The sequence below is a fragment of the Dinoponera quadriceps genome, unplaced genomic scaffold (assembly GCF_001313825.1).
Source record: "Dinoponera quadriceps isolate SergipeBrazil2010 unplaced genomic scaffold, ASM131382v1 scaffold2111, whole genome shotgun sequence".
Taxonomy (NCBI): domain Eukaryota; kingdom Metazoa; phylum Arthropoda; class Insecta; order Hymenoptera; family Formicidae; genus Dinoponera; species Dinoponera quadriceps.
This window is the reverse complement of record NW_014556195.1, coordinates 144,488-170,334: the sequence shown is the minus strand read 5'-3', so window position 1 is coordinate 170,334 and position 25,847 is coordinate 144,488. Positions and strand designations below refer to the sequence as shown.

The 25,847-nt window shown below is 41.0% G+C and overlaps 1 protein-coding gene across 13 annotated transcripts in view; it reads left to right on the top strand.

Moving 5' to 3' along the window:
- LOC106747116 (calcitonin receptor-like) overlaps positions 1-25,847 on the top strand; it is a 121,935-nt gene that overhangs the window by 90,038 nt on the left and 6,050 nt on the right. For all 13 annotated transcript variants that reach the window (XM_014624417.1, XM_014624415.1, XM_014624416.1 and 10 more), the window contains 5 exons: positions 10,310-10,401; positions 11,404-11,530; positions 12,580-12,806; positions 22,618-22,788; positions 23,201-23,324. In XM_014624417.1, the coding sequence (XP_014479903.1) occupies positions 10,310-10,401; positions 11,404-11,530; positions 12,580-12,806; positions 22,618-22,788; positions 23,201-23,324 (741 nt within the window). The remainder of the gene's footprint in view (positions 1-10,309; positions 10,402-11,403; positions 11,531-12,579; positions 12,807-22,617; positions 22,789-23,200; positions 23,325-25,847) is intronic.

Here is a 25,847-nt window from a genome sequence, read left to right as displayed (position 1 = left end):
GCATAAACAACCGAGAGAGTTGAGAGGGCAGGGATATCGAAGTTCCGGTGAAGCATCAATTAAGCTATAAAGAACCGACCCTGTCGCGAAGAAACGGGGAGAAAGGAGCAGATACGAGGAGGGAAGGGGCAATTTTGGCGCGCGGACACGTTGGTCAGCGTTGAAAATGCGGAGGGCGGGCGATCGTCCGCGCGCTTTTCATCCCGAAAAATATGCAAACACGCGAATTACGGACGGCAATCCGTTCGCCCGTGTGTTTATCAATTATCGTGAAAGCGGCGCCCCCCGGCGGGAAAGAGCCGTTCCCGGAAAATATGATTCCCGGCGAAGTAGGGCAATCGGGGAATACGGTGAGCGTAAAACGCGTTCATTACTTTAATGTCGCGTTACGATTATGCCCGGGGGTACCTGGTGGGCCCCGGGAAACGACCGCTGCTCGCGGGCGGGTCCGAGAGAGTTCGAGCTCGGAGTTCCAGAAAAGTATCCGCCTCGCTGATAGACGTTTATTACGCTTCTCATCAAAGAGGCGGGAAAAGAGCTGAATTAGCTTGACGGTGAAGAGACGAGCCGGGAGGAGGGAGGAGGGACGAGGAGGAACGCTTCGTTATGCGAGATATTCGAGCGGCGGAACGTGTCGCGCACGCGCGACCAGCGAAATTGCATTTCGCCGGAAATCCTTCCAATTTTCAACATTAAAGCGAGCCCGCGGTCGGAAGGCCGGAGCTCACACGGGCTTCCGCGTGGAAGCGAAGTCCACTCGGTGGAGTTCGCTACTGTACTTGCTTAAATAATAAATAGGAGATTCCGTTTTGTCCCTCGGCAGTAGCGGGAACTTAAATCCCGGAAAATCCCACGGATCTCCCCTTAAATCCCGGGAATTTTCAGTCAGCCAGGTCGGAGGGATCGTCGTCGTTAAAATTTGGTTAGCGGCGACAAAAGCTCGGTGGCCGAGCGAGAGGCGGCGCGCGGCCGGAGGCGCATGATGCTACTTTTCGAAGTTAGATTACTCATCGGACGTGGGGTAGTTATAATGATCCTCTCACTCATGTGCAGCCGACTTCAGCGCTCATACCTCGGGCGTCCCACAGCGGATTCTCTAATGAGAGTCGCGAAATAACGCGAAAGTTTCGCCGCGCAGCGTCGAACTTTTCAGCCGAAAACCAAAACGGACGGCAAGAACCGTCTCGCGTGTACGGTCGGTTGCGACACTTTTCTTCTCGTTGAGTTTCGCGACGTATCCAATGGGATCCAATAGGAAAATGTCTCTACTGAAAATGATTGAAAAACGAATTCTCTTATTGGACACGAGATACCTTTCGGAACTGGTGAAAAAATGTGTTGCAAACGTCCTGTGACTGGCTGTACAACGTTTGTACGTGATTGTAAACTGGTCATTTGTTTGAACGGAATGTTAAAGATAGGAGGGAGAGAGGTGGGGGGAGGCACAGGTGTGCGCGAACGAGCGATCGATGCATTGTTGTCGATGTGTGCAGTGCGATGCGTAACCCCGACGATGCAATGTGCTTCTTACGTCAAACGAAGACACGCGTCGAACAGACTGGAGTCACTTTGGAATACAGGGTGTTTCAGAAACATTTGACCGAACTTTAAGAATACATTCCGCTTACCGTGAAAATGAAAGATCGTGTGGGTTCGGGAACGATTCCTTTTCAAATCATGAATACTTTTTCTTCACAACAGACTTCGGTACGAGCGGACGCTTCAATAAACACTGGTAATTTTCATCTTCACTATGGTGCACGTTGATTCCAATCCCAAACAGACTGATCCGACAATAAATGATTTATCATTCACTTCTATTACTATTCTTTACTGTTATTGTTTACTTCTAATAGAAAGTCTATAAAGTGAATGATAGCATTTGTAATTCTAATCTTGACAAACACTTGCCAAAATCTGTCGTAAACAAAAAGTGTTTGCAATTTGACAAGGAAGTGTTTCCGTGAACTTATGTTCGTACGACCTTTTTTCGTTCTTACGGTGAATAGAATATGCGCTTCCAGTTTGGCCACCTATTTCTGAAACATCCTGTATATTGAGTCGAGTCACAAGTAATGTGATATTTTCTCTCTAAGTACTACTTTCACACTACGGTGCAATTTGTACGCAGAGTGCAGCGGTCTGTCAGAGTGCTAATTCATTGTTCGCACAAGGGTTTCGTCCAATGTGTTCGATGTGCTTTTAGTTTATTTCTGCGAAGTTAAATTTATTAACGTCAGACGAAATGAGCTTTTCAGGGGAATATTTGAGGTATGCGATGTAATATAAATTTAGAAACAGGTAATATCGCGGTTTTGGTGAACGAACGATATTTGTTTATGGTATTTGACTAATATCAGCATGTACGATAGTGAAATCCTCCAGACGTTGGAAAATGTCAGCGTCGGCCCAAGAAATTTAGGAACCGGAATTTCAATCTCGACGATGAGCTTCGTTCTAGACGACCTTCTGGTTTAGAAGACGTTGATATCGCTGCAGCAGCGGAAATCAAACCGAAACTTATTGCACCCGAGAAATCGCAGAGGGACTTTGAATCTCTCAATCAACAACAGCTTAAGATCTTTCAAAACTGGCTCCAAAAACGTCTTTATTTACGATTCAACCCTCGGGGAAACCTCGATAAACGCGATATCTTTTGTCTTTTAGCTAGTTTTAGTTCTTTAGTTCTTAGATTAGAAGCTAAAAGGTACATTATAGTACGTTATTGATCTCTGAATTTATTTTATCGGTGCGATCAATGCAATTTACATCTAAGTGTTGCATAATAACATATTTACTTACGCCAATACATGTATTTTTACACTGAGAAAAATTTTTTTCTGATCAGAAAATATACATTTTTTTTAATCCACAGCTTTGAAATTAATTATTTGTTCCATATAGATATTTGGGTCAAAAAAATTTAGATTAAATAAATCTTATTAGTTTTCACCAAAGAAATATTTATTTATTTTTTAGATTGTTATATAAGATTCAATCATAAATATCAATCAAGGAGTGAATCCAATGTACCGCTGTCAAAGGAAAATGTAACACTCTAATCGATCGAAACATTCGCTTGTACGGAATCAGAATCCGCCCTAGTTTCAATGAGACACTCGTGCGATTTCGCGAGGCAGTATTGACAGTATCGGTTCAATATTTGATATTTGAAAATATCGCCACTTTTTATTCGTTTCAGGTGAGATTTCACTCCAAAAAGTTTAGTGTCGTACCTCGGAACGATTTGTACGCTTCGAGAAAATTTTATTTCAGAGGTATTGCCTTCTCTATGCTGATTTCTGTGTGCCGCGACTTTCCGGAGGAATTGTCTCAGTTTCGCAACCTCGATATTTTCATTTTTCGGGACGCAATGTATGTCCTCCGATATGACGCTCCGATATGAACGTCCGAATTGTACGTTCACAATTCCGCGTTGATATCCAACATCGAAATCCCGTCCAGGTCCCCATCACTGCGTCTCAACCACGTCGTTTCCCATTCGTCCAGCCTCCTCGCGACATCCAGCCGTCGTCCCACATCGGTCGCTTTTCACTTCACTTCACTTCTCATCTCAATTCACTGTACTCGCAAGTGCGATCGTTTTAACGGCTGCTGAGCGACTTAACGAAAAGTACACGAGAAATGCCTGAGCGTTCCTCGAAAATATATATCTCGCAGGTCATAAATCGCATGGGAGAACAGTCGCGAACTGGAAATCACGGCGTTTTCGATGTCGAGGTCGAGAGAGGGAAGGAAGATATCTCGTTTCGCTATGTACGTTTATGCTTCGTCGAAAACTACGTTCTTACGTTTCGTGAAAATTCCACCTTACAAACGGAAAAGATAAATGTGCATATCGAATTTACCTAGCGGTCATTTCGGCCGAAATGACACGGTAACATCATGCGCGGAAAATTTGGGAGATTTACGATCGCGACGGACGCAAAATTTCTCGCGGGCGAAGCAGGTAATCGCGAATTCGACGTGTGGCGGCGCAATTCCTATGCGTATTTTACGCCGCTTGAAACAACTGGAAAATTACATCGTATAGATTGTGGAAAAATATCGAGCATCGGTACTTTAAGAAAGAAATATTCGGAAATCCAGATATCTGCTGAACAAGACGCGGTTATTTGAAGAAGCTGTTCCCTGATTGTCTCAAACATCGTATTTCAGCGTGGACACCATGAATGAAAAACGTCAGGTGGGAGTCCGTATAGAAAATCCAAATGGGATCCTATGGTTTCCTCTGAAAATTTGCATCAAATATCCAGATTTTAGGTAGGAGTCCATGTGGATTTCTATGTGAATTTTTACAACAATTTTTACACGTGGGTTCCCGTATGAATTTTTATTATTCTATGAAGTCACATGAGTTCCTATAGATTTCCATGGGAATCCACTCGGAAATTCTCAACAGAGCAAACATATAAAACTCTGAGAAAAAAATGCTTAGTATTTGTAATTATAATTGTATAGTAAGGTAATTATAGTCGGAAAACTCTTGTTTCTTTATAGCAAGTGCTATCAACGGGATGTTCCAGAATAACCGCATACGGAGTGCACTGGAATATTCTCGATATCAAACGGAGCAACTTTTCGTTTTCCAAAATCCCGCTTGAATGGTAGTTTTTAAATGAGAGCTGTTAAAGTTACTTAAAGTTGTTTGAAGTTGCCGAATTAGCGTAATAGGTTGCACGTGGATTAGGAGCGTAGCTACGAAATATCAAATCAGTCGTGTAATCTGTTTCTCTTCTATCTCACTAAGCACTTTATTATGTAAGCACTTTATTATTATATTATTATAAGCACTTTATTGTGTGTAACATCTGAATTATTGTTATATCTTGGATACAAATTATTTAAATACAGAAGAATTTTTTACCGATGCCGCTTCAGGAATGACGAAAAATAAAATGATATGCTTTGACGACACATAAATGATCTCTTTTTGCATACAAATATTAAAAAAAATATTCGTGATCTGGAAAAACCCAGTATGCAAGAAAACCGAAACCAAAAATATAATGTCGCTGAAATGCGAAGGTTAAAAGGTAATGAAAAGAACACAGACCCGATTCTACTAATCTCTCGCTATTGTTGTAACTCAACGATTTTTACGATCGTTCGCAATCGTTTGTAACTCAATGATTTTTACCTCGACGACCACGTCCAAGTTTCCGGGTGTTAAACGCAAAGATACAGGAAATCCATAAACCTACCCTTTGAGCTGACTCTGCTCGGCCCGAACCGGATCCTCCGGTACGGCATCCGCATCCAGCCATCGTGTGGCCACAAGGTCCACCAGATCTGAAACCAGAATCAAGTTTTCCGACTAATTACATCGATAGGTGTCAACATATCGAGAATAAGGCGTTTCGATGCAATACATTATTTTTTTACTTTATTTTGAAAACTAAAGCAAAAAGAGAGTGATAGTTATACTTTTAACAATATATCGCCATGGCACTACTAAGGATGATTGCACAATATGATCGCAACCAGTCTATCTAGTCTATCCAGTAAATATCAACTAACAGTAACATTACAATGTTATAATTTCTAATTGAACAATATAACTGTTATATATAAAGCATGTTATATTAAATTTATATTATGCTGAATGAGAAATTATGACATTGATGTGTAATATTACTGTTAGTTGGTGTTTATTAGACTATGATCGGGCCTTGAAATGGATAGCTAATCAGCATCGCGGCAAGCAAGCAACAAAGCGATAACACATTTTTTAAAAAGAAGATGAACGTTCTCTTCTACTGTAATGATAATATTGTACATTATTTTGTAATATTCAGTTGCATCTTGATATTAAAACAGTCAAGGTGTATAAATTTCCATGACAGCCTCTTGCGATGATTCCGATGTAAACAATGACTCTCATTGAGATCCAAATATCCAATCGGCATCACTGGAAAGAGGCAACAACGAGATAACACTTTTTCTACGAGAAAGCAAAGATCGAAGTATCTATTTCAACCGAAGAAACGTCTGTTAACGTAGACTGTTTTTGCAGTGGCACTTCTAGGTATCCTTAAATTAGCTTTCGAATTAGTGTCGCGTTCTTCGTGAACTGGTTCTTCACGTTTCATAAACATTTCAGTCCGCTTCTTCGGGGAGAGGCACGACCCGAAACCGTCGCACGGAACGGATCGTTCTTCTCTCGGAAGAAACGAACTGAAATATTTACGAAACGTCGAAAACAAATTCACGAAGAAAAATGTGACATTAACTCGGAAGCCAAATATAAGCATTACTCCATATTGCGGGAACCTAAAATATATGGAGATACCTTTGAATTGACGTATTGAATAAAAAAGTTGCGACACACAAGAAATATTACAAATTCTATTCTTTTCAAAGAAAAAAATAATTTACTGTAAGAGCCGAAGAAGCACAGCTGTTTAAGCGCTTTAAATATTAATATCATTCATATTAATGCCTGCGCGGGAGGATGATGGTAAAGTTTGGCCGTATATTTTAGCACTAAAACTCGGTTACATCAACTCCGACTAAGTTAAGCAACGATTAATTTGTAGGATTGCAACTGAAATTTCTAACTTCTTCTCTTTCTCAATTTATTCTGCAACCGAAATTTCACTCGGTGACTCTGCAAACTAATCCTCGCTAAGCTTAATCGAAGTTTGGTGCAATCTGGTTTTAAACAACCATGCATCGGCTCTTATTAGGTTAGTTAATTATTCTTTCTTGGATTAAAAGTCCAAAATAGCAAAGCTATTTCAAATATTAAATTATCTTCTTTATTATCTTTGTTTTCAACGTTTCGTAAACATTTCAGTTCACTTTTTAGAGAGAGAGGAACGAGCCCCGTTCTATAACGGTGGTTTCGGGCCATTCCTCTCCTCGGAGAAATGAACCGAAATCTTTACGTTTTCTTACGAAACGTGGGCCAGTTAATTATTCTTTTTCGGGTTTAGTCCAAAAGCAGAGCTATTTTAAATATTAGATTATTTTTTTCACTCGCCAATTTCCGCACTGCGTCGACCCGATTTTCCCCCGTGTCCGTCTCTCTCTCTCTCTCTCTCTCTCTCTCTCTCTCCACTCGATTGTTTATTATATCATACGAATTCGCGGCTTTTTATCGCTCGACTGTGATGATATCACACGACCGCCGACGTCACAGCGCAAATTCAGTGCAAGATCGATTAACAACGATATACGGCTCGATTTCTGTTAGACAATACGACAGGCATGGTATCGACGATTCATCTAACCCCGCAATATTTATAGATCGCACACGCGATCACCAATAAGCCGTGATGCAGTGCGCGAGTGATAGCGTAATCTCTACATCGATACATAATAAGCCGAGAGCGAGGCAGCGGCAGGATACAATTATCGTTTGTTCGCGTTGATAAAATTTATCGTGTCGCCGCATGCAACAGCGATATAATTTCCGGATCTATGTTAATCCGATTGGCCGGCCGGCCGGCCAAAGACGAGACCCGGACTCGTACCTACCCTGTTACTGTATCAAGTGCCGTGTAATCTGAAGATAGAACCCGGAGACTGCCTATACCCTCCGAACTTCATGAATTATTTAGCACCACCAGGCGCGAAAGCCCCGTTTATTAAAGCCAGGGAGCCATTCGGGCCTGATTTTCATAATTATGAAATACTCCAGCCGATCCGAATATACACGTCCGAATTAAACGCATGAATTTCTTACACTCAGATCCCGTATATGATATATATCGCGTTCGATGCGCTCCCGCTTCGCGAACGTCACTGCCGGATTTCCCCGGCGGTTCTTGCTGACTACTTCGAGCCACCGTGTATTTATCACACGTATCGATGAATGCGATGGGCTTTCGGGCTTTTTAAGCGCAAAATTATCAATCGTCGAAACGTCCTTTTCACCTCGTCAATTCGCCCTGCAAATCGATCGATAAAACGGGCGCGTGTCTGTCATTCCGTACGGAAGTCCATTGTCGTATGAGACGTCACGAAAATAGTAGCGACACGCATGTAAAATTACTATCACTGACATTATAGTAACACTTACTAGAAAAATGGTCCTCCCGACTCATAGTTCCTTCAAATATTCTTTTCTCAGCGTGGATCGAAATATTTTCAGATAAGAGACTTTATCTATAAAGAGTCGATCGTTTGATAAATCCATCTTTCCAGAGCAGACGCGGTATTTGGTCTCCTGTTTCGCCGGGCAAAAATTAATTCATGCGCACGGAGAGAAAAATTTTGCTTGAATTAACCAGAAAGCCATCATTATGGTTCCTGTAATCGCAGAAATTCTGTTCCCTCCGAGCAAAACGCGTTTGCAGATTTATTTGCAGATTTATTTGCTCGATAGTATAATACTGATCTACATTTGCACGTGGCTTAAGCTGCGGTGGGGTACCTTATTCATAAGTAGCAGTGGAACGCGAAAGCAGCGGCTGTCTGTGGCTTTCGTGCTGCCGCAGTGTTAATAAGTAACGTGACGTTTATGTACCAGTCAAGAATAATGCGGCGCTGCCCGACCGCATTACTTGGAGCGGAAGGGTTGAGCATTTCGCCAAAGCAAAAGCAACATCCGGTTGTCCGGCCGTGATAAATACAGAAATAGGTCCTTTTGATCGTGAACTCAGCCGTGCGTCACTGCCACCTGTAAATATTTGACGGACGAAGTTTTACGGACCGGGCTTTGGACAGGACTCCGTGATTCTCGCTGCCGCGGTTCCCTCGCCGCTCTTCCCGAAAGTCGAGAACGAGCTCGATTAATTTTCCAGGAGCGACTGTCCTTGAGGCAGGTCGTCGTTTCCGATTGGTCCGGGTCCCATAAACACTTCGTGCCTAGTGGACATTTGTCATACACAGGACAACGTTACGACGTCCTATTACTGGCCGACTTTGCTTTGCAGATGCGGCGGAATTTGCATGCGCCGGCGTAAAGGAAGTATGGCGGGTTACGTTAGGGAGGCACGAGGCCGAAGGCACGAGGATCTCTGTCGAGCGGATGAATTTTAAAGCGACAAAAGGCGGACGAACGTCACTTCGGTTATATGAATACCTCTCGGGAGGAGCCGGGGCGAAAAGAAAAGAAGGACGATCCGGAAGAACCCGTACGGCGAAGTTGCGCGCTTTGCGAAAACTTACGACCGATCTTGATAATCCTCGCAGCTGTGGTCGCTCGATCTTCCCGTATTCGAGTAATTCGATGGGTTTTCGAAAACTAGTTTCAAGTTCTAGGATCCCTGCGGGATCTCGCTAACGACACGGCAAAACTGTTACGATCTGGTGACGCTCTCGGGCGCGGGTTTTATGCTCCCCGAACTCCAGGGACCCTTATTCCGCAAATGTGTTTGTGCGTGCGTGCGTGCGTGCGTGCGTGCTGGAAAAAAAGAAGAAAAATATCTTCTCCATTTTAACACTTCGATTGCGACTCGACAATTCGGTTACATCTCTTGCTTGTTTCGTCTCTTTACCTTGTTTTTAGAGACGAACACGCTTTTCTTAAAAAGTTTCGTCTTTTTATCTGAATTATTCTTGAATTTTCTTTGCCTTTGTGGACTGCGAAAAATCTCGCAATTCCCGCGTGTTGGCCTAACAAGAAAAATCAGATTCTGCGATATTAACGAGTTTATTAATTAAAATTACAAATTTATCAACAGATATCTGACGTGTGAATATATGAAACGTTGCATTTTCCGCATTTTTACCTGAACTACATTTCCGATAATGTCTTGCATTTTGTATTTATGAGACATGTTTTCCGAATATATGTTTATATATAATACTCATACGTATATTGAACAAATATATTCAAAAAAACACACATATATATATATATATATATATATATATGTGTGTGTGTTTTTTTGAATATATATATATATATATATGTGTTTTTTTGAATATATATATATGGTGGGATACATTTTATATAACGATACTTCATATAAGTCAACCAGATCGTGATAAGGCTAGACTCGAGATTCTAATGGAATAAAATGAGGTGATGGCTATTTTCTTCCACGGCTCACGTGCGACAAGATTACACTGACGACATGATAATTAATCAAAGAAGCGATCGAGGTCAGATTCGCACTATTCGCTCTCCGCTATGTCGGAGTCGACCCTCTCAATCTACAACTGCGTAATCTTGACGAGATAATGTGATTGCCGCTCCCATACTACGAATTAATGTGAGTGAATGGGTAAGAGAGAGAGAGAGAGAGAGGAGGGGGAGGGGGGGCTAAAATAACACTGTAAAAATTATGAGATCGATCCAAAGTGAAAATATATATTTGCGAAAATATCGTTACAGTGGCAGCAAAGAATAAGCGGGATCTACGAAGTGGGATACGCGATATCCTTGGTAGCGCTATTACTTTCTTTAGGAATTCTCACGTACTTCCGGTAAGTTCGCAATTTATTGACGCCTTTATTACCAACGTTACGTCGGCAATATATGAGAATTTGTATCCATGCCGATACGATAAAGCTTTCCCGTTAAAACTCCAAAAGTTATTTCCTGATATATCACGTATGTTTGAGATCCGCAACAACAAATCAAATTGCTCACGAAAGGAGACGGCAGAACGGTAACATTTTTATTTATTTTTTTTTTCTTCTTTTCGGAACATTCTATAATAATTGTTGCACGTGCTCGAAAAAAAATATTGAAAAACACGTAAAATATTCGAAATCGCACCACGTGTGCACCACTCGTGTTGCTGTCCTTTATTTACAATGGAAATTGGTGGGCATGAATTGCCACGAAAAATCAAAATTCCGAAAACCGGGACAATTCCCCGAAAATTTATAATACCGAAATTCCAATACCAAGGCGATAGAATTTTCCCGGAGTACATAAATACGAAGAGGAGGAACCATTACCCCCAAAAACAGGTGAATCAATGCCTACACAGGTGTATCAATATCGATCCACTTAAGATACACTCTTGATGTATTCAAATAAATAGATACTAATGCCCGCTATACAATGACAGACCTGATATATCGGTAAGATAAATAAATAAAGAAAAAAACTTTTGTATTTCGGGAAATTGTCTCGTAATTCGGATTTCGATATTACGACTCTTTCAGAAAATTCTCTCGCCGCTTTTCAATTGTGATGCATTTTTCTTTTTTTTTTCGGAACAATGTGTGTCCACCAAATTGGCGATATATATATATATATATATATTATAGTAGACTATATAACTATGATACGCCTGCCAGAGATATCAAATTGATAAATCTCTGTCGGCGGTTTCATTTGGACGCCCATCTCCCCATATTCGCACTATTGTCCGGTGGATTTTGAGATCTCTCTCTTGCCGCTTCATAATACGAAATTAGGGCTCGCCGAGAGGCTTCCGATAAAAGCCTGTTGAAATCACCTTCTCTTGCTCGCAGATCTCTGAGATGCGCACGGATTACGTTGCATATGAACCTGTTCACTTCATTCGCCATCAACAATGCTCTGTGGCTGATCTGGTACAGATTCATCGTGGCGAATACGGACATACTACTTAATAACGGCGTACGTATCAAGGCTGTACGAGTACGATGAGATATTATCGTCGATTGGAGGATAAGAGATGCGCGAAGATACACTTGGAAGCCGGGAACATTAATCAGAGGAACGAAAACAGTAATTCCGCGCTGTGCTACCATCCCCGATATAACGTTATCTTCCTTTTTTATGTACATTTACCGAATACCGAATACCGGGAAAAATACAGCAATAATACGTACAACTCGAAGAAAAGTCGTACTTGCAAGAATCGCAAAATATCAAGATAAGACAAAAACAAGTTGATGTTTTACTTTTTTTACTCGAAGGATAAGAATGGAAGTTACACAGACCAGCATATGCGATGATATGATTAGGGCATTAAAATTTTCTAACCGTATACATTTTTAACTTCTTTATCGATCACTTAGAAAAGGGGGGTCGATACCAACACAATAATCTGACATTATGACAGCTTTACGTTAATGTCCAGGAAGAAATATAAATAAGCGGTTAAAAAATACTAATATTCATTATAAAACTAAAGCTAATATGTGTGCCTAAAGAAGATTGGAACCGAATTTACGTGAAATATAATATTGCCTCGTTTTCTTATTAAATATTTCTTATTAAACATATATTGCTCTTTTGCTCTTCATTTGACTATACATCTTAATAGCCCCAATTTGCAGGTTATATTTTACATTCGCCTTGTATTTTGGTTAATATATTAAAGCTATTACATCACCTTAATATCTTAAGGCCGGTCTGTGTTAATTAAACGGAATAATTGTGACATCGGGGCGAATGGTACGCCGGGATATTTCTCGAGTCACGAAAGTCCGATGGTGAAGTCGTGAAAGAAAGTAACGGCTATTCAATCGGACATTTACGCACGGCAATCGCAAGAAAACCGGTAATAACTGTCAATCGTATCATCAAGAGATACGAGTCGCGAGGATGTATGATATTTTGCAGCTCCGCGATGTCACAATTGCCCTGATTGACTTCTCGCGAGTGTGCGCAAGTAGTCGGGTAGTTTTGAAAGGACATTCATGAACTTCCGCGCTTTGCAGATACCGTGTCGCGTTTTGCACGTGCTCCTTCATTACTTTCTATTAACAAACTACGCCTGGATGCTCTGCGAGGGCTTCTATCTGCACACGCTGCTGGTAAATGCATTCACCAGCGAGCACAAATTAGTGAATTGGCTGATGGGACTCGGATGGCCGGTGCCGGCTGTAATCGTCACCTTGTACACAGCATTACGCGCCTGCAGCGACGATCTTACGGATACTGAACAGTGAGTAACTATTTGTCAATTCGCAATCGCCCTAAGACTACGTCATGAGCAGCATTTCACGAAGAGAGGGGGGGAGAGACAGAGAGAGAGAGAGGCCTTCATCATAGGGATGATGGTGAAAACTGAGAGAGAAAAAAATATTATGCGGTAAATTGAATTTTAAAGTCGATAAAGAAAGCTTTTATCGCGCAAAACATGGGGGAGGGGGATGGGGGAATAAAGTTACCGTTTGCGTTCACCTTCTCACCAATTTTTCGTGAGATTCGGATGAAATTTGCTAATAAAGTATTCGAAGGGACATCCTTCTGCGAGCGGACTTGAAGAGGAAAACCAAGCAATTGTAAATTTATTTATCGTTTTTTGGAATATCACGGTGTGTTAAATTTCTCTTTCCTGACTAAAGCACGGTTACGCAGCGTTATTATTATTAAATAGTTTCTTCATTTACAATGCCTCTTATTGAATTCAATAGAACTTCGCGGTCCTTGAAAACGATGGATAGCGTAGCTCGACAATAGGTTAGCGTATTTCCTATTAAACTTCTATTTGAGTTCGCGGCGTTGTGTTTGCAGGGGCGCAGCATTAAATGTTTTTCGATATTGAAGAAATATTGACTCGGGAAACTTGCGTGAGGCCGGCTCCAGATGGCAGATGTAAATTGATATTGGTCAAAAATTGGCTACGTAAATGTCAAGTGGCATAAAAATTTGCTCAAAGAAGAAAAGAAGGCACGAATCTAAAAATAAGTCGAGAATTCTCCGAGTAAAATTTCGCTGCAAATGTAGGGTGAAAGTTACACCGCTCAAAGTTCAGTGATTTTTCGTTTATACAGAGCGATGAATATTTTTTATCCTGAATCGTTGAGGAAATATTTCCACTCGAAATTGTAGAATTTCATTCACTGGCTTCACTGTCACGAATTCACTCCGATCGATCGAAATGTTCGTTTGTATGAACTAAGAACACAGAAATAAGTTTGAATTTACTTTAGCCAGGCACACTTATTTTCGAGTCTTTAATTCGACGCATTTCGGTCCGTAAGGCCGCTCGACTATATCGCCTTGCCATTTTCATTCTAATTCATATTTTTAAACTTGCAATCTGCGAGTTGGAAATATAGAGTCCAAATGAGAGGTTTTATTGATATCAGGTCAAAGAAACGATTTGGATATAAACGAAAATTTTCCTGATAAAAAAATTTTGTACAAAATTCTCAAATAATTTTGCAAGTGCGATTTAACAAAAGGCAATGTTCGTTCGTCGGACACCTGATACGCTTTAAGAAAAAAATAGTACGTGAAAACTGGAAAACCGGAAAACGTCCAGCAGTCCGTTCGCCGGACCGAAATGTGGCGGGCTAAAGTTAAACATTCACTTTGCTGTGTGTGTGTGTGTGTTTTTTTTTATTTCGAACGACAGTAAATTCGCTGTCGCTTCGAGTGACATTTCGCCCAAAGAAATCTAGAGCGTATCCCGCCGGTCGCGATTAGATACAACATCAGAGTTAAAGCCAAAAAGAACGGTCTGCCTCCAAGGACGGGATCGACGATCCATCCCGCCGAATTAAGAAAGCACTCGCTTTCGGTCTCGCGATAACAGCTCGGCTGTTCATCGGCTGCCCGGCCGGCGAACGAATTAAACGAGTCGAAGCGATGGTTTGAGACGTTCAAGGAGATCGTTGACCCATGGTCGCGCACCGCGTCGACTATGGAAAGGTAGTGCCCCGGTGGACGTTAATTTCTCAGCAAGAGGAGCATGTGGTCGGCCGGTCGGTCGCGTACGTGCTGGTAAAATTAGGTATGTCCGGTATCGTGAAACCACGGCGGCTAAATGCGCCGGGGCATAGGAGATCGAAACCACGATGCGACAATCATGTTACCGCTCCATTATATGCGACAGCTAGATGAAAACTGTCGATATACACACATCGAGAAAAAGGGACCGCTCCTGATACAAGCAAGATAACGCTCGCTCGGGCGGAGCGAATCGATATCGGGGGGAGAAGGGGGGAATTAACGAGACGTCCCGTTTGTTTTGCCGGATTAAAATAACTCCGTCGGATTAATACGGCGATAAATTACCATGTATTTCATTAGCTTCGCACGTTATTTATTCCCACCGGCGGTGTTCGATGAATTGTCGCGCGATCTTCCCCCATATGCGGAATATCACCCCGACGGATGATCATCGTTCGCCTCTACGTATCGATAAAAAAGTCGCGAAATGTACAGAGCCGTCATCACCGCCACCGTGATCGGAACTATCGACAGATATCGTCCTTTACAAATATATTTCACTGTTTTTGGCCCGCGAAAATTTTCGGGCTTGAGTAAGAAAGTAAATGGAAGCGGCTGAGCGAATACGACCGCGTTTTTAAGTAGGAAAAGAACTTTTTTGTTCGCAATAACAAGTGATTATAGCGGATTTGACATGAATATATCCGAATGGTGTTATTAATGTATTATTAAGTATTTTTAAGTAGGAAACTCGTACATTACTGTGTGAATTTGAGGTATGTAAAAGGACCATTCAACAACGTCACGCTAAATTTGAGTATCCCCCCCTTTCCTCCCCCCTCCCCCACTGATAAAGAAGAAAAAATATCTTGTTAATTATACTGTGGGTATATTGTGGGTAATAATGATTAGATTGCACGCGCTACTATCTTTTCCTAAAATACAAATAATTTTTAGGCATATAATATTAAATTATTCACTTAATTACTTTACTCTTGTAATTTTAATTAGTGAAAGCTGTGTTTTTAAAAGAAAAAAATATGAAGAAATTAACGTTTTAATTATTAACACGAAACCATGTATAAACTTGAAAATCTTCAAATCTTGAAAATGTAACCGAATGTGTCACTAATGCAAACAAAGTGGATAATGACGCGCGATATTACACGCATATTTATAAATTATGCCATGTAATGTGACATTCCATGACCTTTACTCCCCTCCCCCATCGCCACGCAACTAATAGACCTCCCCTCCCCTCATGGTGTGACGTAAATGTTGAATAGCTCTTAAATGTACAGTCAGCTACGAGTACAAAATATTTGTTTAACATTTGCAAGCGGTCGCGTTGCACATTTTGAAACAGCACGAGTAAATGCACGGCTCTTTAACGTGCTTCTTTCCGTATTGAAACGAAATTGAGTTAAAGAGGGAACGTATTAATGCGCTGTCGCTCATCGGCTGGAAAACGAGTATCGAAGACGGGCAATATCCTCGAAATAGTCACGCACGCTCGCGTATACTCGTCGTATTCTTTCGCTCAATAGACCTCGCGTGTTTGAGAGTGCAAAAACGAGCGTAAAGATGATGGAACGGATTAAAAACGGGCTGAGTGAGGAGTGAAAATGGCGTGATATTTTTGTAAGGGTTTGCACGGGATAGTGACGGTACATTTTGTGTAAGAGTACGGACAGACTTATCGCGTGAGCTGACGTTACGCAATCACAATTAAATCATTTAGAATCGCACACTGAGGCGGAGTTCCCACTTTGCTGTCAGTAGAACAACAGAGATGCGCGGAGATTATGCAAGAGGATGATAAAATTATGTAACGGACATGTTGTCAAAAGAATCGCGTTACAAAGAGGCGCGCTATTAAGGCTTCTGTTTCTTGTCTGCGACTCGACAATGGTGGCTCACGCGAAAGATCAGGGGTAAGTGTATGCAATCTGGGAGAACGCTTTGATTTAAGACCCTTCCGAATCGCACGTTCGACCTTCCTGTGAGAAACGAGCTTTTTATAGCCGGCGATAGAAGGATCACCTTACATAACTCACCCCGCGCTGGAACCTTTCCCCCCCCCCCCAGAAAAAGATACTTTCGCGGTGGCGGTAGTGTGCGTACCGTATACGATCCCGCCGTATATAAACAGACCGACCCATCGAGGCTGAATTTGTGTCTTACAAAGACCGCTGCAAGGATAATAGAGAAAGGTACAAGAATACCAAACGGGGTGGGGAAACATTTTCATACGTATTAAATTCAACGGGTGCAACTCGTCATATGTCTTCGCTTTCTTCTCGTGTTATGATGGGCTCGGGAAAGTGGCACGCTTTTCGTAACACTCACACGGGCGCTTCGCGTGGCTCTGAGTGTGTGTTATTTTTCAATTCGAGACCTAAAATGACGGAGCATCTCGGCTGATCTCTTATACATTCGTAATGTCGTCAGCCGAAATCACCGCTGTGATTCGCTGAGCCTCGTGCAAAGTTAATCGATGCGGGGAATATGCGACTTTAATTTTAAGCGAATGAAACACCGGATTTGAAATGCAGAGAGTACTGAACGGGACGAGATTACCGTTGGATCTTAAAATATAACGAGTTGAGCATGTGGATACGCTATAACGGGCCCCTCGGAATCCGATTTGGGAGATTTATAGGTTCATGAAATTAAATAATAAAACGCGGGTACTTTTCATATACGCCGTAATACGAGAAAATTGTCGGTTCGTGACGGCGTATTCGCCCTTTATGAGTATATTATTTTAACTTTACCAGGATTTATTAAAGTCGAAAAAAATGATGTAAAATTTTAATGATGTAAACATGACATCTATCGTGCGACGGGATTTTTCTTTCTCCTGTGGAATTTCGCGATAAAAGTTTATTCACAGTCGATATTCGTCGTATTTCGTTTTTCAACAATTATGCTCGAATTAAAGAAGAAAAATCGAAAATGTCTAAACGTGCACGTGTGAGTCAGTATTTCGGAAAAGGTGAAACGTAGCTCGTCCACTTTTTTCGGAGAACGATTCATTAAGAATCCTGCGCGCGCGCGCGCGCGCAAACGTGCTAATTTATTCGTATGTTTACAGCGTGCGAGCATCCCTTCAATAGAAACGGCACCTAAGTCGTGCGTTTCACAGGAATACAAGGCAAAGGGATCTCGCCAATAGAGGCCAATAGAGAGTAGGGCCGTGGCGGTAGTGCTTGGTAAATTTGTTCAAAGTAACTTAACGAAAGTGCCGCACATCTTGCAATAATAGTCCACCATTGAGAACGTCTCTCCGCACCGCCTGGCGGCAATGAGAACCTTATGGGCTCGTGCCGGTGTATCGGCCGACTTTAAAACTTTCACGGAGTTTGACGATTGAATGCGACACGTTCGGCAAATTTTAAGTACATAAGTGCATTAATCGACGTCGCTTCGACCGACGAGCGACACTTTTCACCCCCGACGCTCGTCGAAGCTAATGATCCTGCGAAAGTTTAGATATACGTGTTCACGCAAGCGAACCAGGCAAATATTTGCTCGCACGTGCTCTCTAAAGTAAATTCATGTGCATTTTCTCTGCGATATCATGTTTACAACTGCTCTGATTCGGTTATGATAATCGGTAAAGTCTCCCTGATAGGATCAGTTGACACGTTCCATGCTAGACCAATTTTGATGTGATGTGATTTTGATGAAATGTGACTTGTCGTCCAAACCCTGCGGGTTATCGGCGACCCACGTTGTCAAATTATAAGCCAAATTTTATTTATCATAGTATGTGCCTCATATATAATAATTATCAAAGTATTTTGTAACTACGTATCAAATAGTCCGAACGAAAGTGCGGGTCGCCGGTGACCCACGCAGTACGAAGTTTATTAACAGTAGCGATTATTCCCATTATTGATACATAGTTTGCGAACGCAAATATACAATCATGTGTGTCACCGTAGACGCACGGAAGATGTTAATTTCTTCACCATAAACGCGGAAAGCTGGACTTGGCGCTGCGTGTGACGAATTTCTGTACTACAGACTTTGCAGTGAAAAGTCTTCCACTGGCGAAAATAGGTGAAATTTAAGATAGAGGGGAATAAAGTGGGAGTACTTTTATTAACAATCGATGAATACTCATGATTATGAATACTCACTGATCATCGATGAAATACTCCTTTCAACCTGAAACATTCTCGTATTGACTTAATGTGTTAAATTGATATGACAATTTAATCGATGGAAAGTTGGCTCTTTTGTCCGTTGTCTTAATACATTCTTTCATTTTCATCCAAGAGCCTTAAAGTTATTTAATCGAGGTTCGTCGATTTATCTCAAAAGAAAGAGAGAGATAGAGTACTTACTTTTTTGATGGTATTATCATTCATTCGGGCCTGCAGGGTGAGTATTGATTCATATTTACAACCGATTTTAATTTTGCGCGTACCATTTAACGCGCCTTATATCGCAATACGCGATTATTTATTCGCAGTGCTTATTGCCCGTGTGACAGCTATTACCAGCTAATTGAAAGCGCCATTCGCCGGCAGAGACGCGAGGGCTCGTTCGAAGCGTGCCTCAGCGAGTGAAATAAAATCGGGATACGCTACCGGCACTCAATCTTTGCGCCAGTTGCCGGAAACGCAGCCGCCGCGCGGATATGCATATACGAGCGGCGCTCGTATAACAGCGCTTTACGAGTCGTCAATTGAAACATATCGGGACATTGATGAAATAAACGGTTCGATAACGAGCCACACCGGCGCGATATAAAGCATCAATCCGGTGAAAACAATGTCATATTAAAAGTAAATGTTGTCAAATCAATCGTGTTCACGTAGACACGGACATGTGCGTTTTCGCTTAGACGCACTCCCGCTTGTCGCGATAATAATAACATTCCCATTATTTTGTTTAAATCACGCGCGACGCGCGATCCATCTCGTTGTGTGTGTGTGTGTGTGTGTGTGAGAGAGAGAGAGAGAGAGAAACGTTCAATAAAGAATTACTTTGTGCAAGTGACGACGATGTATAAACGCAAAAAAGGAATTAGCGGAAGGAATTGGAACGTGGCCTTGGCAGTGGATGTTTGTTCGAAATGAGGACAGTTAAATTCACATTAACAGTCATTACTTAAAGCTTGTCTGAGATATTCACAGGTCCGAATTTAGAATCAGAGGAATCAAAGAGTTCTTCCCTTGAATCATATAATAAGTTACCTATATATAAAAAACGATAAATAATAATGTAAATAACATACGAAATTGTCGGTACGTGACGCTATATCGATAATTTCAATTCAACTGGAAAACTCAAGCGTCTAACTCTAAAGTCAAGTCTGAGATGCATATTAATAGTTGTTACTTGAAACTTGCCTCAAGTGAGATATTCAATTTAAAATTCAAAATTAGACTTGAATTTTTCAGTTGAATCGCCATTACAGATCAGATGTTCGATATATATCATACGATTCAGTTGAAGAACTCAGATTTAACCTTGAATTAAAATCTGAGTATCTCACATGATACATGTTTCAAGTGACAACTATTAATAGAAGCCTGAGTGTCTCACTTGAAATCAATTTACAAGTAAATAATTACTTCAATACTCTTTAGCGAATTTTTAGATCAAATAATATTTGCTTGATCCAAATCAAATATTTCCCAAGTATATTATCCGAATAAAATATATTTACTTGATCCAAGTAAAATTGATTTAATCTGGATGAAATTTATAAGGAGAATCTGAGTAACTATTTACTTGTATCTAACACTTTTTTCTAGGGACATCTTTATTAATCGCCTGTTATTAAAAAATATAAAATATAATATAATAATACATATATAATATATAAATAATATAAAGCATGAAATTTTTCATATATGCTACCAACGTCCTCTCCCAGCTTTTATCGGCCAAAATCAATTCTCAGTGATTTTTCTTAGTGATTAAGTTATCCCTTGGCACGACCGTGTTTAAAATCGAAACTGATCGGCCCGTTTTAGAGAGGAACCGAAGGCGCAACTTCAAATTCGATAAAAGCCAGACCGCGTCGAGATCGATTCACGTCGTCTCCAATATGAGAGATTCATATGTCGTTACCGAAGGTAAGACTTTATTTTTGCCATCGAAGGTGGTCTGCTGCTCGCGCGCCTCCGCGCACGATCGTCCCGATCGGACGTCAGCATCCGTTTCGCTCGTACGTTTATTTTTGTCAGCGTATTTCTGTAGTATACTCCCTATCATATGGTAAATATTTTATAACCGGTCGCCAGTAACGCGGCGAGCGATATCTGGTGATTCTCCGATCCGCACTACGTCTTCTTCGCTGTTGCGCCTTATTCATCTCGCTGCCTTCATCGCAGCAAGTTATAATATCTTACTTTTGACATTTTTTCACCTTTCTGCTCCTCCTCCTGCCTGCAGATTATGAGAGTAAGAGTTTATATTAAGAACGCTGCGCAAACACATGCGAGAAGATTAAGGCGCGATCGATTCCCGATACAAAACAAATCCGTTCTCGTCTCTCTCTCCCTCTCTCTCCCTCTCTCTCCCTCTCTCTCATTTCCTGTTTCCTTATTAATAATAACGTTGAAGATATATCGCGCTCGTCGTTCTGTGGAATTTCCCGGCTCGATATCTCTCCTGCCATTAACACTTTAATGGCCGCTCACACAACATGTATGCGATAGCCGGAACAACTGTTATTGTCCGCTCACACAACATGTGTGTGATGCTACCGCCGAAGGTTGTTGGCTAGTACCACACTCTGTGTGATGATTTATGAATGTAAACAAGAATTATTTCGTGAATTTTAATAAAGTTTTTTTCAATTAATTCTTCAAAAATATTGCCCCTGGCGACGTTTGACTGCGTAGACGTGCGGCCATTAAAGTGTTAATGAGCCTATTAGCGACTCTTTAAGACAGGACAGTTCAGCGAAATGAAAGAGACCTGTGCCGAAAGTATCCCGTCGGATCGATAAGTACAAATTTCAGCGTCGATGAACGTAATTCGGTGCGGCCACGAAAGTGTATGCCGAACGGAAGAATTTGTTAATTTCGTTCTCAAGCGAACTCATTATTCGCTTTGGTAGGTAAACGTGATTAACCAATGTTGGCGAATGTTAAGGAGGAGAAAAAGAGAGGAAAAAATGGAAGAGAGTACGCGGGAAATACAATTTTTGTACGAATTTTATATGGATACGTAGTTGTAATACGAAACTCGGTCTAATTATAAATATTATATATCTCATAATTATTTTATTATTAAAAATTACTTTTGTTATGCAAAACAGCGTGTCAGCTGCAGAAAATTGTATCCTAGTATTAGGTCATTTAAGTTTACACGGTAAAAAATGTTGTGAACACTTAACACATTTCACATGTCCCAAACGGTCCACCCAAATTTTGGTGTTAATTCGATCCACGGTGAATACGTTAAAAAGTAACGCGAATGTTATGTCAGAAATGTAACACTTTGACATCATTTGGAATATATTATTTTAATATTTTCACATGTTGAATATCGATTTAACATAAAAGATTGAAATAACATAATTGCAAAATATATTAAATCAATACGCAGGAATATTAAGAATCTAACAAAAATGTTAAGGACCGATATTAAAACAGAAGTACAAAATGTTTCTTACCGCGTGCATTTCCCTCGCAATGAAGAATATCGATGCGAAATTTCAGAACACCGGAAGTAAACTCAGCCGCTTTCGAGAGGCCGGCTTTCATTTCCTTTAATCGCAAAGTAATTACGAACGACAGACTTGCAAATCTTTAATTTAATAATTTAACAATCGCGAATTTTTCCGAATTTAACGAAGCTCCCGGAGGGAAGCACCTACGATCCAAGAGGGGAACCTTTTGCAAATTCTCTTCCAAACTTTCTCTCGCACGTAAGCTTGCGAAAACCAGGCCCGTTTGCTTTTCCCCTGTCTGACTCTACGGTAAAGTTACACGCGCTGAAATGAGTATCGCGATAATACACACCGCGTTAAAACGCGCGAGATGCTGCGAGAATCGGCTGGCTCGCATAAACCGGCATAACGTGCTGATTACTGTCGCGATTAGGTGCTGGATCAACGAGGGCAACTATATGAACGTGCTTGTTTATCCTGTATGCGTATCGACCATGTTGAATCTACTCTTCCTGTTTAACATCGTGCGAGTACTACTGATGAAGCTGCGCGCCGGCCCCGCCATCGGAACGCGCCCATCGCGATCCATGCTGCAGGCTTTCAGGTGACGCACACTGAAATTCTTTACGCTTGGTATGCCACCCCTCACGTCGATGAGACACGTTGCGAGAAAAGAGCACGGAGGTAACGAACGTGTCTTCCGCGCGGTAATCATCGACTGAAACGCATTCTCCTCACGGGGGGATTATCAGCGATTGCTCCCCCGACCAAACCCTTATCGGGATTCGCCCGGCGACTTCCGAGAGCGTCGTTAGACGGCAATAAATTTCTCATTGTCGTGGAACGTACGTCGTTTCAAAACGTCCGCGCTAATGTACTTGAAACAAAAGACGGGCAATTCGGCACACGATCGCTGATAATTCGTTCGTTGCGATAGAAGGAAAATTCGTTCTCCCCGAGTGCGGATGATTATCGTCAGATTTACGAAAATGGGATATCTAATATTTTGTCATCAGGGCGACGTTACTGTTAGTACCCCTCTTGGGCCTTCACTATTTAGTGATCCCATTCCGACCGCCCAAAAAGCATCCTTGGGAGCAGTTTTACGAGGTCCTTTCTGCGATGACGGCTTCCTTCCAGGTTAGTGCCTGTAATCTTTATCGATGCCCCTCGAGAAAGTTTCTACTGTACAAACTGATTAAACTAATTAAGTCTGAATAATAATATTAATAATAATAACGACGATAATGATTTATTTACTTATTTATTTATTTGCGGAAAAAACAACCTTTGACGCGCATGTGTGCATAAATTTCTGCATGGAAAAAAATTAGTCTCAAGAAATCTTCTAAGAATGTCATAATATTCTTGTTTGTACAAAAGAATATATATCATTGATTTAAGACTACTTTTTTCTGCGATTTATACAACGTAAATAACGAATAAAATTATCAATTATCAATTAATGATTATTAGAATTTAACGTTTTGAAAGGATTTAAAAATAGGTGAGAGGACGAAGCAAACTATGTCTAAATGCGCATGGCGAATTACGAAACAGGTCAATAGATCCAGAATATGATGATGATAATGATGACGATGATGATGATGATGATGATGATATGATAATGGTAAAAAATAATACTTTACTGTATCCATAATACTGTATCCATGTAAATGTTAGTCGACACATAAAAGTCAGTTGCTGACGTGATCGTACGATGAACATATCGGAGTATTTTCTCAAAAAATTGTATCGTACATGTTATTAAACGATGCGTGTCTTGTTAAAACACAGCGGACGTATCGGAAAATTTTGCTCACATAGACATGCTCTATTACGTGCAATCCGTCGATTCCGGATATTTCGAGACATTCGTCATCGCGAGATTAAACCACCCGTCATTTTTCCGCAAATTCTTGGCGCAATGTACAACGTATGAAAAAAAAAGAAAAGGAAACTATACGAAGTAAACAAATAAATTGACGAATGAAGTTTGGGAACGTTAAAACACATGAAATATTTCGGATACGGTCCAATTTTACATACGCTGATTGCTTTTCATAACAAGAAACAGGATTTTTATATTCTTGCAAAAACTGTCAAGCTCGAAACTGGAAACTCGAATAGCCGGAAAATGTTGCAGTTAAAGAAAATATGTACACGTTTACTCTTTGTGAAGCGTGTCACAGCCATTTGTTCTCTTAACGATTAAAATCAGTCGCGTCAGGGTTATATATGCCGTTTTGTGCATACGTGGTAAAAAAAGAAATACATGCGCAAATCGTACACAGGGTGTCCCAAAATTATCACATTCACATGCAGCAGCGAGTGTGTCGGTCGACTTGGGCTTTTCTCGACGCGTCATTCTTCGAGACATTAATCATTCTTTGTACAAACGACAAGAAAGAACTAACTGTTAACTTTTCCCCGCAAAATGATTTTTCAAGAGAACGTTGATAAGTCTCAATTTTGATATCGTTCGGACCTATCCCGACTCCGAAAACATTTCGACTTCCCCTGGAAAAATTCATTATTAAGCGCTGAAAATAAGACGGTGGAAAAGTATGGAAAAATAACAATCCCTCTTATGAAATCTTCGCCGAGCAAAGCTCCATCTTAATTAAAGCAGTCACAATTGCAGAACAGTGATAGCTCCGCGACTTTCCGTACAATAAAAGACTTTTATATGCACGCTTTCTAATATAACGTAAAACATAAAAATAATCTTACAAAGGGAAAATTCCGCCAATTGCGATCGCAACTTGGACGATTCTCGTTGCGCGAAAGTTCTGTAATTCAGTACAGAATGTCCCCGGACTTGAAGTAAAACCATTGTTCCGTTAGTTATTAACCGAGCGCTTAATATTCCCGTTCGACGCGATAAACACAATAAAATGCCATCGGAATAAATGAGCATTGTTCTAAGTCCTTGTTGGAAGCAATCGTGCTTATATGCGCATCAAGCGATCAAATTTTACAGCGAATTGCGCTTTCATGCACGACACCGGCGACGTGATTGCATTGTTATATACCCACTTCATGTCGTATAAAATTGTATCGACGGAAACACGATTTTATTAAACGTTTCTATCAAATGAAGCGTTTATCTTGGCATTATTAACGCCCTCGGTTCGCTCGTTTTATTTTATCGGGAAAACTCGATCCTTGAAACGTGCGCGTCTTAACAATGTTGCGCGTAACGAAAAACGCCGCAAAAATCTGTCGTTTCTGTCTTCGCAATTTCTTAGCTACATTTATTCGGCCACCATTTGGACGACGATTATTTCATACAGGGCAAAAATATGCGAGGGAACGGTAAAATCGGCAAAGAATAAATGATCGTTTTGGAGCGTCGATTCTCTGCGTGTAAAAAGAAGACTCGAATGCACGTTTAGCACACGCACCAAACTTAGCATGTATTTTCCCACAAGTAATATTAATTACATTAATATTCGAATCGCACCGGAACATTTGTACATCGGCTCTCGAAGGCCATAAAAATACATTTGTTTTCCCAAGGTATTGAAAACGGTAATGATTATTGTCCCACCGTGTTGTATAAACGTATATAAACCGAGGGAATATACCGATCTCAATTAATATTTCCATTTTGCGATGTCCCCGCACAATCTCGCGCAATCTCGCGAAACAGCGGGGGGG